This window comes from Pelodiscus sinensis, chromosome 18 (genome assembly GCF_052426305.1).
Source record: "Pelodiscus sinensis isolate ZL-2025 chromosome 18, ASM5242630v1, whole genome shotgun sequence".
Classification (NCBI taxonomy): Eukaryota; Metazoa; Chordata; order Testudines; family Trionychidae; genus Pelodiscus; species Pelodiscus sinensis.
The window spans coordinates 33,659,338-33,672,106 of NC_143069.1; the positions used below are offsets into that span (position 1 = coordinate 33,659,338).

At 69.6% G+C, this 12,769-nt stretch overlaps 1 protein-coding gene across 2 annotated transcripts in view; it reads left to right on the forward strand.

The window, feature by feature from the left end:
* Positions 1-12,769, forward strand: part of RBM10 (RNA binding motif protein 10) — a 14,763-nt gene continuing 1,994 nt past the window's right edge. The window contains exons 1-18 of one of the 2 annotated variants that reach the window (XM_075914952.2): positions 1-157; positions 3,354-3,445; positions 3,557-3,740; positions 3,835-4,020; positions 4,182-4,251; positions 5,737-5,810; positions 7,059-7,148; positions 7,324-7,384; positions 8,256-8,429; positions 9,510-9,670; positions 10,389-10,486; positions 10,568-10,655; positions 10,783-10,936; positions 11,079-11,233; positions 11,353-11,497; positions 12,083-12,174; positions 12,256-12,423; positions 12,620-12,769. In XM_075914952.2, the coding sequence (XP_075771067.1) occupies positions 3,429-3,445; positions 3,557-3,740; positions 3,835-4,020; positions 4,182-4,251; positions 5,737-5,810; positions 7,059-7,148; positions 7,324-7,384; positions 8,256-8,429; positions 9,510-9,670; positions 10,389-10,486; positions 10,568-10,655; positions 10,783-10,936; positions 11,079-11,233; positions 11,353-11,497; positions 12,083-12,174; positions 12,256-12,423; positions 12,620-12,769 (2,067 nt within the window). In that variant the 5' untranslated portion in view covers positions 1-157; positions 3,354-3,428. The remainder of the gene's footprint in view (positions 158-3,353; positions 3,446-3,556; positions 3,741-3,834; positions 4,021-4,181; positions 4,252-5,736; positions 5,811-7,058; positions 7,149-7,323; positions 7,385-8,255; positions 8,430-9,509; positions 9,671-10,388; positions 10,487-10,567; positions 10,656-10,782; positions 10,937-11,078; positions 11,234-11,352; positions 11,498-12,082; positions 12,175-12,255; positions 12,424-12,619) is intronic. The other variant, XM_075914953.2, reaches the window with a different exon arrangement.

Consider the following 12,769-nt stretch of genomic DNA (forward strand, 5'->3'; position numbering starts at 1 on the left):
GACCAATAGGCGCGCGGGGGGGCGGGGCCGCGCTCGCCGCCGCCGGGACAGTCGGCAGAACTCGGCCGCTGGAGCCGCCGCCATCTTGCGCGTCGGGCGGGCGGCGGGTGCGCGAGGAGCGGTGTGTGCGGCCCGGCCCGCGGCTCCCGCCGCCCAGGTCAGCGCCACCGCGCGGGGGGCGGGGCCGCGGCGCCTGTGGGGGGGGCGGCGCTGGCAGAGAGGCAAGGGGGGGCTGGGTCTGTGGGACCGTCCGGAAACGTTGGGAGGGGGCGTGGTCTGCGGGGGTCGGGGGGCGGAGCGTGTGGAGATGGGGGCGTGGTCTGCGGGGGTCGGGGGGCGGAGCGTGGGAGATGGGGGCGTGGTGTGCGGGGGTCGGGGGGCGGAGCGTGGCGAGATGGGGGCGTGGTCTTCGGGGTTGGGGGCGGAGCGTGTCGAGATGGGGGCGTGGTCTGCGGGGGTGGGGGGCGGAGCGTGGCTAGATGGGGGCGTGGTCTTCGGGGTTGGGGGCGGAGCGTGTCGAGATGGGGGCGTGGTCGGTCGGGGGTGGAGCGTGGCGAGATGGGGGCGTGGTCGGCGGGGGCGGAGCGTGTCGAGATGGGGGCGTGGTCTGCGGGGGTCGGGGGCGGAGCGTGTCGAGATGGAGGCGTGGTCTGTGGGGGTCGGGGGAGGAGCTTGTTGTGATTGGGACCTAGTCTTCGGAGTCCGTGGGGGAGGGGGAGTTGGGTCGACTTGGGGGGCGGTTGCGGAGAGAGGAGCATGGGGGTCGCTGGGGGCTGGAAGGGGAAAGGGAGGAACTGATGAGGGGTTGGGGCAGCTGGCGGATGAACCTGCTGAGAGACAAGCCACGGAGGCGCTGGAGCACGCTGGGGGGTGGCCGACCAGGGGGGCAGTTGGGGGTCCGGGTGCCGTCACTACAGAGCCAGCTGAGGGTGGAGGCTAAACTGGGACCGGGGGCTCCCTCGCCCCCCCATCGTGTTGCTGCTGCACGGGCCCTGGCTGCGCTCGGGGTGCCCTGCCGTGCTGGGTGCTGGGCAGAGGAAAGCCTGGCACGGCTCTGGTGCCACTGAGAGGAAAAGTTGGCTTGGCTGAGGTAATGTGGCTGAGCCAGGGAGCAGCTGGGCCTGGAGACGGGGCAGAGGCAGGTGCCTAGGAGGAAGGGAAGCCCCCTCTGGCCGGCTCCCCCATGCCCTGTGTCTGCCAGGGACCAGCCCCGGATGCTGCCAAGGGAGGGGGCTTGTGCAAGAGACTCGCTTTGCACTTTTGAAGCCTTGTTGTTGGAATTGTCCCACCCTTGATTTCACCCCTGCCTCAGTGGCCCCTGGTGGCAGTGAGTTTCACAGGCTTGTTAGCTTCCTGGCACGACTGCATCTCCCTGGCATTCATCCATCGCCGGAAGGGCCTGGTGCCGCAGGGTGGGTGCTGAGCCCTGCCTCTTAGACACTGGCAAGCAGAGGCGTCCAGTCGCTGTTGCAGAAGACCCCCCCCGAATAGATTGGTTTGGTGGAGTTTCTGTTGCCTGTGCGGGCTCAGACCTTAGAAGTGCTGGCAGCTTTCTCCTTTGCCACGAGGTGGGGAAGGACTCCGCCATTGTCCAGCTAAAGAGGAACCGAGCACCAGAGAGAGGAACAGCCCAGAGTTCAGAGATGCTCATAGGCAGCTCCCCCAGTGCACGGTTGGGGACCCCCTTTCCAGGGGTGCCTTGGTGGCAAAGCAGATCTGTGCTGCAGGCAGGGAGCCACGGAGGAGGGAGAGACCCCCTTTCTGTCTGGCTTTGTGCCTGGCACCCTGCGCTCAGCTCCGATAGCGCGGCTCGTGGGCTAGGCGGTGCGGCGAGGATCTCGGTGGAGAATGGAGCCGTGGAGCATGTCACTAGGCCCCGAGCTGGATCTGTAGGTGCTCCCGGTTCCCATGGTGTCAGCAGAGCTGTGGGGGAAGGAGAGTTGATCCTGGGCTGTGGAGAGAACCGCGTGTACGTGCCGCACTGTGGCTGGTTTCAGAGGGACTTGGGGGCTTTGTGAGGCTTTTGCTACAGAGCGTGGAGAGACCAGCCCCAACCCGTGGGTCCTGGGTGGCCAGATGGGTTCTCCAGCCCTCGGGGACAGAGAACCGGCTGCCCCGCCAGCCTTAGTCCCACCTGAGAGTCACTGGCCTGTGGGTTTGGGAGGGAGTCGGGCTGCAGGTCGGGCGCGAGGGGTATGGGCTGAGCTGGGGGGGCCAGGGGCTGCAGGTGGGGCGTGAGGGGTACAGGCTGAGCTGGGGGTGTCAGGGGCTGCAGGTGGGGCGTGAGGGGTACCAGCTGAGCTGGGGGGCCAGGGGCTGCAGGTGGGGCGTGAGGGGTACAGGCTAAGCTGGGGGGGCCCAGGGGCTGCAGGTGGGGCGTGAGGGGTACCGGCTGAGCTCTGCAGGGGGGCCAGGGGCTGCAGGTGGGGCGTGAGGGGTACCGGCTGAGCTGGGGGGGCCCAGGGGCTGCAGGTGGGGCGTGAGGGGTACCGGCTGAGCTCTGCAGGGGGGCCAGGGGCTGCAGGTGGGGCGTGAGGGGTACCGGCTGAGCTGGGGGGGCCCAGGGGCTGCAGGTGGGGCGTGAGGGGTACCGGCTGAGCTCTGCAGGGGGGCCAGGGGCTGCAGGTGGGGCGTGAGGGGTACCGGCTGAGCTGGGGGGTGTCAGGGGCTGCAGGTGGGGCGCGAGGGGTATGGGCTGAGCTGGGGGGGCCAGGGGCTGCAGGTGGGGCATGAGGGGTACCGGCTGAGCTGGGGGGTGTCAGGGGCTGCAGGTGGGGCGTGAAGGGTACCGGCTGAGCTCTGCAGGGGGTCCAGGGGCTGCAGGTGGGGCGTGAGGGGTACCGGCTGAGCTGGGGGGTGTCAGGGGCTGCAGGTGGGGCATGAGGGGTACCGGCTGAGCTCTGCAGGGGGGCCAGGGGCTGCAGGTGGGGCGTGAGGGGTACCGGCTGAGCTGGGGGGTGTCAGGGGCTGCAGGTGGGGCATGAGGGGTACCGGCTGAGCTCTGCAGGGGGGCCAGGGGCTGCAGGTGGGGCGTGAGGGGTACCGGCTGAGCTCTGCAGGGGGGCCAGGGGCTGCAGGTGGGGCGTGAGGGGTACCGGCTGAGCTGGGGGGGCCCAGGGGCTGCAGGTGGGGCGTGAGGGGTACCGGCTGAGCTCTGCAGGGGGGCCAGGGGCTGCAGGTGGGGCGTGAGGGGTACCGGCTGAGCTCTGCAGGGGGGCCAGGGGCTGCGTCGGGATCCTGGCTCAGCCCCTGGTGCCGTCAGTCTGTCTGGCTCTCCTGGGTGAATTCCGTGGTCTGGTGGCCACCACGTCCCCTGTGGGGGCCCTGCTGACGCGCCCGCCCTCTGCCCCCAGGGCTCGGAGACTGACCGTGGTGGGGCTGTATCGGGAGAGCCTGCCTAGTGAAACACTGAGCCACTGCAGGAAGACATGGAGTACGAACGGAGGTACGGTCTCCCCGCGCCCCGGGCCGGGTGCCCCGTGTCAGGAAGGCTGGGGGTGCTGGGGGGTGCCGGGCGCTGGGGGCGTTGCTGACCCTGCGGCCCTCGTTTCCCCAGAGGCGGGCGCGGGGACCGGACGGGCCGCTACGGGGCTGCTGAGCGGTCCCAGGATGACGGCGGGGACGGGCGGAGCCAGCGGGACCACGACTACCGGGACATGGATTACCGCTCGTACCCCCGCGACTTTGGCAGCCACGAGGCCGCTGCCGAGTACGACTCGTCGGAGGAGCAGAGCGCCGAGGTGGGTGCCGGCCCCGGGGGCTGGGCAGGCCTGCGTGCCGGGGGCCGGGCGCGGTGCGAGCGCCGGGCTCCGCTGACCCCGGCCTCCCCCCCAGGATTCCTACGAGGCCTCCTCAGGGTCGGAGACGCAGCACAAGCGGGACAGCCCCACCGAGCCCCTGGGCTACCCCGGCGACGGGGACTACCGCGACCAGGACTACCGGCCCGAGCCGGAGGAGGAGCAGAAGGCCAGCAGCATCGTCATGCTGCGGATGCTGCCCCAGTCTGCCTCCGAGAACGACGTAGGTCCGGGCGGGGGACTGGGCTCTCGTCTCTGGCAGCGGAGGGGGCAGCCGTGCGGGGGCGGGGAGCAGCTTTGGCACCCACCCATGGAGTGGTGCCGCCTGCCTCAGTTTCCCCTGCTCCGGTGGCGACTGTCCCCCTCCTGGTGCTCCCCCCACAGATCCGGGCCCAGCTGCAGGCGCATGGGATCCAGCCCCGGGAGGTGCGGCTGATGCGGAACAAAGCCTCAGGTGAGCTCCTGTTCCCAGTTCTGCCTCCTGTCCCCCCTTGGGGTCCGGGCGGCGCGTGCGCGGCGTCTCTCGCTGGCGTGGCCGGCTGCCCAGCGTGCACCAGGCTTCGGCCGGATCCGGCCCCTTGCCCTGGGGCTGGGGCTGGGGCAGAGCGGGGCCGCTCCGGTCAGGCCGCACGCGGCTCCGGGACTCCTCAGCTGGGCCTGGCTTCTGCGTCTCCTCCCGCAGGCGAGCGCGTGGCCGGGAGGGGCTGGGCCCCGCAGGTGAGTTGTGATTGTCTCACAAGCGTTTCCTTGGGGTGTGTTGCACACTCGCCGTCGCACGCGCGTGTACACGGTTCTCTCTCCTTCCCAAGCAGGGCGTGGACGTGCTTCTCCCTCTGCCTGCCCCCAGCCAGCCAGGGCACAGCCCCCGCTGAGCCATTTCCCAGCATGCCTGGCCTGCTGTGTTTGTCCCATAGCACAGCGGGTGTCCTGCCCCTCCGCCAGGCTGAGCTAACGGCAGCGAGAGTCTGTGGGGAGACCTGGGTGGGAGGGGGAGGCTGAGCAAGAGGTGGGGGGCGCTCTCCCCTGCAGTCAGGGCTGGGCACTAGGGGGCGCTGCAGGGTGGGGGGCAGTCAGGGCTGGGGACTGTCACTGGAGCTGGGTTTCAGGGCCCTAAAGGCAGCTGGCTGAAGAAATGGCCAAGCGGAGGAGGGGACCGGCGCGGTTCTCTGCAGGGGGAGCAGCGCTCGGGCGAGGCAGCATGAGCAAGTGCAGAGGGTCTGCTCCGTAGCCAGGACTCCTGGGTTCTCTCTGGGGGCGGGGGGCCGGGAGCCAGGACTCCTGGGTTCTCTCTGGGGGCGGGGGGCCGGGAGCCAGGACTCCTGGGTTCTCTCTGGGGGCGGGGGGCCGGGAGCCAGGACTCCTGGGTTCTCTCTGGGGGCGGGGGGCCGGGAGCCAGGACTCCTGGGTTCTCTCTGGGGGCGGGGGGCCGGGAGCCAGGACTCCTGGATTCTCTCTGGGGGCGGGGGGCCGGGAGCCAGGACTCCTGGGTTCTCTCTGGGGGCGGGGGGCCGGGAGCCAGGACTCCTGGGTTCTCTCTGGGGGCGGGGGGCCGGGAGCCAGGACTCCTGGGTTCTCTCTGGGGGCGGGGGGCCGGGACTCCTGGGTTCTCTCTGGGGGCCGGGAGCCAGGACTCCTGGGTTCTCTCTGGGGGCCGGGAGCCAGGACTCCTGGGTTCTCTCTGGGGGCTGGGAGCCAGGACTCCTGGGTTCTCTCTGGGGGCGGGGAGCCAGGACTCCTGGGTTCTCTCTGGGGGCGGGGGGGCAGGACTCCTGGGTTCTCTAGGGGCGGGGGGCAGGACTCCTGGGTCCTCTCTGGGGCCGGGAGCCAGGACTCGGGGCTCTGTTGTGCGGCAGCCCCTCGGCCCCGCGGCCGGGCGCGGGTGCGCGGTGGCCGGGTCCGTTGACTAACACACTGCGTCTATCTGAATGCTGTCCTCCAGGTCAGAGCCGCGGCTTCGCCTTCGTCGAGTTTAATCACTTGCAGGACGCTACCCGATGGATGGAAGCCAATCAGGTTGCTTTGCCGCACTCGACCCCACAAGTACTGCTCCTGTTACCGCCCGACCCACATGCCTGGGCCTGCTCCAGCCCCCCTGGCCGAGCCTCACCCCCACAGGGACTTGCCAGGCCTTAGAGCGGCGCGCCTGGCTTCTCTGCCTGGCTCTGGGAGGGCTCTGGGGTCTAGTGGTTAGAGCAGAGTGGGGAGAGCCAGGCCTCCTGGGTTCTGTCCCTACCTTGGGGAGGAGAGTGAGGCCTAGTGGGTAGAGTAGGCTGGGGCTGGGGGGGTGGTGCTGGGAGCCAGGCCTCCTGGGTTCTCCCCAGCTCGGGGAGGGAGTGTGTTGAGAACATGGGGACCAGGAGCCGGGACTCCTGGGTTCTCTGTGGCTGCGGCTGGGGCCGGGGCTGTGCGTGTTCTGTGCCTGGCTTTGGGCAGGGAGTGGAGGCTAGTGGCTAGAGCAGCGAGGCCGGGTGCCGGGTAGTGCAGGGCAGTAGAGGAAGCTGGGGGATGGTGCCAGCCCCTTTTTGAGCTGCATGGCCCCGAAACTGGCACCCGGCCCCCTCCCGCCCTCCACCGGCTCACTCCTCTCCGGGGGGCCGTGCTGCCAGCGTTCCCTGGGCAGGGGCGCCGGTGCCAGTCTTCGGTAGCCCGGAGGAGGCCCCGGGCAGAGCAGTGAGACCTGACAGACCCGCCTGCAGGCCCCCCAGCTGGCGGATTGGCATTGGCTTTCACAGCACCCAGGCCTGCGTGCGTGGTGGGCGTCCCCAGTGGGAGCCGCCACGCGTGGGCCTGGCGGGAGGGCGGGGGCGCGGCGCAGCGCGAGGGCGTTGGCCCGGGCTCGGGCAGGCAGAGCGGCTAGGCCGAGGTGCAGGGCGGCGGCCCAGTGGTCGCCGGAGGAGCCGCTGGCTAGCCGGGCGCGTGGCGGTGGTTCCCAGCGGTGCCGCGCAGGCGTCTTGGATCATGGCTGCTCTCTCTTTCTCTCTCTCTCTCTCTCTCGCTCCCTCCCTCTTTCTCTCTTTCATCCGCTCCCTTCGTCCCAGCAGCCGCTGGTAGCTTGGAGCCGGCCGTGCCGGCAGCCCCATGCGCTGGGCCGGCACAGGTTAGCTTTGCGGTAGCCACGTAGCCGGGCCTGTGGCCCTTCCCTCCCTCCCTCCTCCCTCATCCGTTCAGCAGAAGGGTTTAAATCTCTCTCTCTCTCTCTGCTGAGGCAGTGACGGGTGCCCCCCCGTCCCCCGCCGGCTCTCACCCCCGCCTTTCCCCCAGCAGCACTCCCTCAGCATACTGGGCCAGAAAGTCTCCATGCACTACAGCGACCCCAAGCCCAAGATCAACGAAGACTGGCTGTGCAGCAAGGTACGGGGGGGGGCGGGGCCAGGGAGCCGAGCGTTGGGGGGTGCTGTGGGGCAGGGAAGAGGGCGGGGTACTCGGCAGAGAGGTCTGGGGTGGGGGCGCCATGGGGCAGGGAGCTGGGCAGGGCGTTCAGCCGGGGCTCTCTCCATTAAGAGTCTCCATTTCATTCCTGTTGCAGTGTGGAGTGCAGAATTTCAAACGAAGAGAGAAATGCTTTAAATGTGGTGTTCCCAAATCAGGTGAGCGAGAAACAGCGCTGGTTTCAATCCCGCCGTCACACCCTGCAGCGGGGAGTTCTGCCGGTTAACACCCTGGGGAGCTATTTGCCCATCACACCCTGCAGCGGGGAGTTCTGCCGGTTAACACCCGGGGGAGCTATTTGCCCAGCAGACCCCCGCATGGGGAGTCCTGTCAGTTAGCTTCCCAGGGTGTTATTTGTCCAGCGGGCCTGCAGCAGGGAGTCCTGCAGGTTAATGCCCTGGGGAGCTATTTGCCCAGCAGACCCTGCGGCGGGGAGTTCTGCCGGTTAACACCCTGGGGAGCTATTTGCCCATCACACCCTGCAGCGGGCAGTTCTGCCGGTTAACACCCTGGGGAGCTATTTGCCCATCACACCCTGCGGCGGGGAGTTCTGCGGGGTAACACCCTGGGGAGCTATTTGCCCAGCAGACCCCCGCATGGGGAGTCCTGTCAGTTAGCTTCCCAGGGTGTTATTTGTCCAGCGGGCCTGCAGCAGGGAGTCCTGCAGGTTAATGCCCTGGGGAGCTATTTGCCCATCACACCCTGCAGCGGGGAGTTCTGCGGGGTAACACCCGGGGGAGCTATTTGCCCATCACACCCTGCAGCGGGGAGTTCTGCCGGTTAACACCCTGGGGAGCTATTTGCCCATCACACCCTGCAGCGGGGAGTTCTGCCGGTTAACACCCGGGGGAGCTATTTGCCCAGCAGACCCCCGCATGGGGAGTCCTGTCAGTTAGCTTCCCAGGGTGTTATTTGTCCAGCGGGCCTGCAGCAGGGAGTCCTGCAGGTTAATGCCCTGGGGAGCTATTTGCCCAGCAGACCCTGCGGCGGGGAGTCCCGTGGGGTAATACTGTTTTCTGGCCCATGCAGAGGCTGAGCAGAAGCTGCCCCCAGGGAGTCGGCTAGACCAGCTGGTGGCGCTGTCGGGCCGGGAGCTGAGTCAGGGCCTGCTACCCCTGCCCCAGCCCTACCAGGCCTCGGTGTTGTCAGGGACCCAGCCCCTGGCGCAGGCGTCGGAGCCCTGTGCGGAGAACGCCAATGACAGTGAGTGTGGGGTGGGCCGGAGGGACTGTGGGGAGCACGCAGGCTGTCAGGAGGGGTATCAGTTGGGGGGTTGTGGGACCAGTGCATAGAGGGGGTGGATGGAGGGTACCTGGGAGCACTGGTTTGGGGCTGGGTGACTAGGGGGGCAGGGCTGGCGGGCACAGGGAGGGGGGGTTCAAAGTCAGTGTCTCTGGCTGACAGGGGAGGAGGGGTCTGGCTCAGGGCTGGGACTGGCTGTAGGTGGGCCCTAGGGGGCGGGGCCTGACTTAGGGGGTGGGGCTGACTTAGGTAGGTCATAGGGGGCGGGTCTGGCTCGGGGGCAGGGCCTGGCTGTAGGTAGGTCCTAGGGGGCGGGTCTGGCTCAGGGGTGGGGCCTGGCTGTAGGTAGGTCCTAGGGGGCGGGTCTGGCTCGGGGCAGGGCCTGGCTGTAGGTAGGTCCTAGGGGGCGGGTCTGGCTCGGGGGCGGAGCCTGGCTGTAGGTAGGTCCTAGGGGGCGGGTCTGGCTATGGGGTGGGGCCTGGCTGTAGGTAGGTCCTAGGGGGTGGATCTGGCTTGGGGGTGGGGCGTGGCTGTAGGTGGGCCCTAGGGGGCGGGTCTGGCTCGGGGGCGGGGTCTGGCTGTAGGTAGGGCCTGGGGGCGGGTCTGGCTTGGGGGCGGGGTCTGGCTGTAGGTGGGCCCTAGGGGGCGGGGTCTGGCTGTAGGTGGGCCCTAGGGGGTGGGGCCTGACTTAGGGGGTGGGGCTGACTTAGGTAGGTCATAGGGGGCGGGTCTGGCTCAGGGGCGGGGCCTGGCTGTAGGTAGGTCCTAGGGGGCGGGTCTGGCTCGGGGCAGGGCCTGGCTGTAGGTAGGTCCTAGGGGGCGGGTCTGGCTCGGGGGCGGGGTCTGGCTGTAGGTAGGGCCTGGGGGCGGGTCTGGCTTGGGGGCGGGGCCTGGCTGTAGGTGGGCCCTAGGGGGCGGGGTCTGGCTGTAGGTGGGCCCTAGGGGGTGGGGCCTGGTTGTCAATGGGCCCTAGGGGAGTGGGGCCGGCCGGGCTGCGCCAGGGATTTCAGGTCCTCCTCACCCCCTTCCCCCACCCCCCAGCCATCATCCTGCGGAACCTGAACCCACACAGCACCATGGAGTCGATCCTGGCGGCGCTGGCGCCCTACGCCGTGCTCTCCGCCTCCAACGTCCGCGTCATCAAGGACAAGCAGACCCAGCTCAACCGCGGCTTCGCCTTCATCCAGCTGGCCACCATCGTGGTGAGCGCGGGGCGGGGCCCAGGCCTGGTCGGTCTGTTCGGAAAGGAGCTGGAGCGGCCGTCCCGAGCGCTGGGAGCCATTGAAAAGGGACTGAGAGTAGGACGGGAACATCTCGCCTCTATGACCCCGGGGCGCCCACCGCTCGGCCGCTCCGCGGCCTTGGGAAAGGGTCAGGAAAGGGCAACACAACGATTCGGGGCTTGGACCGGGCCCGTGTGAGGAGCCATTAAACAGGCTGGGACCTTGCGCTCAGGAAGGAGCCGCGGGCGGTGGATGGGGGCTGTGAAATCATGACGGGTGCGGAGACAGAGCCTAAGGAACCGCGATCGATGTGTCCCTGTAACGCAAGGGCGAGGGGGCACCAAATGACATGAACAGGCAGCAGGTTTAAAACAAAGGGCGTTTTTCTTCACGCAGCGCACAGCCAACCTGGGGAACTCCTCGCCGCAGGGTGCTGTGCAGGCCAGGACTGTACCAGGGTCGCAAAGAGCTAGAGAAATCCAGGGAGGGTGGGTCCATCGATGGCTGGGCCGAGCCGGGAGGGTGTCCCTGGCCTGTTTGTCCGAGGCTGGGAATGGGTGGCCGGGAGGGATCGCTGGACGGTTTCCCCGGGGCACCTGGCGCTGGCCGCTGTGGGCAGGCAGGACACTGGGCTGCACAGGCCTTTGGGCCGTTCTGCTGGTCTCATGCCCTGGCCTGTCATCCTGTCTGCCCCCAGGAGGCGGCCCAGCTGCTGCAGATCCTGCAGGCCCTGCACCCACCGCTGCACATCGACGGCAAGACCATCAACGTGGAGTTTGCCAAGGGCTCCAAGCGGTGAGTGCAGGGCACGGACGCCGCGGTGGGGGGGCGTGGCCCAGCCCGGCTCCCGCTGACGGCTCCTTGTGCCCCCCACAGGGACATGGGCTCCTCAGACAGCAACCGCATCAGCGCAGCCTCCGTTGCCAGCACGGCTATCGCCGCCGCCCAGTGGGCCATCTCCCAGGTACCCTGGTGGGGCGTTAACCCCTGGGACTCCCTGCTGCAGGGCTGGGGTGGGACCCCTGGTTTCCCCACGCCTGGCGGGGGCTGGCGGTGCCCTCTACCCCCCTGACCCTGCCCTCTGCCCCTAGGCGTCACAGGGCAGCGAGGGGGCCTGGGCGACCGCGGAGGAGCAGCCGGCCGACTACGCCTACTACCAGCAGGAGGAGGCGTACGGCGCGGAGCCGGCCCTCTACTCCCACGCCTCCGCCCTGCCCGGGGCCAAGGGGGAGGCCGTGGCGGCAGGTGAGAGCCGGGGCTGGGATCCCTGGGGGGGGGGGGCAGCCTCCCCGCTCTCCCCTCCCCCCACTCCACTCTGGGGCATGGGGGCGCTGAGAGGCAGGACCCCAACCGCAGCCCCTCAATCGCCCCCCCCCCCCCCCCGCAGCGGCCGAGCCGTCCCTGGAGCCTGGCGTGCCGGGCGTGGACCCGCTGCCCGTGCTGCAGAGCTTCGCCCAGACCGCCGCCGTGCCCGTCGTGTACCAGCCGCCCGGCGGAGCCGAGGCCACCAGCACCACGCAGGGCGCCGCCGCCCCCGCCCAGGTAGGCCAGCCCCGGGCCCCTCCGGCCTGCGCTGGGTGGGGAGGGTCTCCCCGGGGTGTCCCCTCCCTGCGCTGCGGGGCTTCCCCGGCAGCATCCCACTGCCTGCTGCTCTGCCACAGACCCCGCCCTACACCATCGTGTCCCCGGCCGTGCTGACCCCGGAGACGCCCAGCCCAGCCCAGCCGTCTGGCGCCGCCCTCCCCGCGCCCAGCACTGGCCTGCCGCTGCCCATCCCCGTGCCACAGGAGCCCTACGGCCAGTACCGTGAGTGGGGCGGGGGGCTGAGCGGGACTGGGGGGCTGGGGAGCCCTGCTGTGGGGAGGCGGTATGGGGCCATGCTGGGAAGCCGTGCTGCGGGGGGGCGGGATGGGGCTATGCTGGGGGGGCTGAGCAGGACTGGGGGGCTGGGAAGCCGTGCTGCGGGGGGGCGGGATGGGGCTATGCTGGGGGGGCTGAGCAGGACTGGGGGGCTGGGGAGCCGTGCTGCGGGGGGGGGGGGGGCCATGCTGGGAAGCCGTGCTGCGGGGGGGCGGGATGGGGCTATGCTGGGGGGGCTGAGCAGGACTGGGGGGCTGGGGAGCCGTGCTGCGGGGGGGCGGGATGGGGCTATGCTGGGGGGGCTGAGCAGGACTGGGGGGCTGGGGAGCCGTGCTGCGGGGGGGCGGGATGGGGCTATGCTGGGGGGGCTGAGCAGGACTGGGGGGCTGGGGAGCCATGCTGTGGGGGGGCAGGATGGGGCTGGGGCGGGGGGCTGAGCAGGAGGGCGGGCTGTGTTATGAGGGTCTAGCTCTGTTGGGGGGGCTGGGATCTCACCCCCCCCGCTGAGCCCCTCTCTGCCCCCTCCCCCAGCTGTCCCAGACGTCTCCACCTACCAGTACGACGAAACCTCGGGCTACTACTACGACCCGCTGACTGGGCTGTACTACGACCCCAACTCCCAGGTGAGTGGGGGGGTGCAGACTGGGGGGGCCGGTGGGGGGGCCAGGCCTGCAGCGCCTGATGCGCCCCCCCTCCCCCCGCAGTACTACTACAACGCGCAGAGCCAGCAGTACCTGTACTGGGACGGCGAGCGCCGGACCTACGTGCCGGCCTCCGACCAGGCCGCTGACGCCCACAAGGAGGGCTCAGGGGGCAGCGGCAAGGAGGGCAAGGAGAAAAAGGAGAAGCACAAGACCAAAACGGCTCAGCAGGTCAGTGCTGGTCCCACCGGGGGAGCGCCCGCCCCGCAGGGCCTCTTCCCAGCCTTAGCTGTCCTGATGCAGCCACCTCTGGTGCTGAGATGCAGCCGCCACGGATGCTGGTCCCCAGCTGTCCTGCCACAGAAGCTTGGGACAGCAGGCGCCGGTGGGCCCTGTGCTCGCCCCCCTGATGCCCCTGTCCCCTCAGATCGCCAAGGACATGGAGCGCTGGGCCCGCAGCCTCAACAAGCAGAAGGAGAATTTCAGGAACAGCTTCCAGCCGGTCAGCTCGCTGCGGGAGGACGAGCGGCGGGAGTCAGCCACGGCCGACGCCGGCTACGCCATCCTGGAGAAGAAG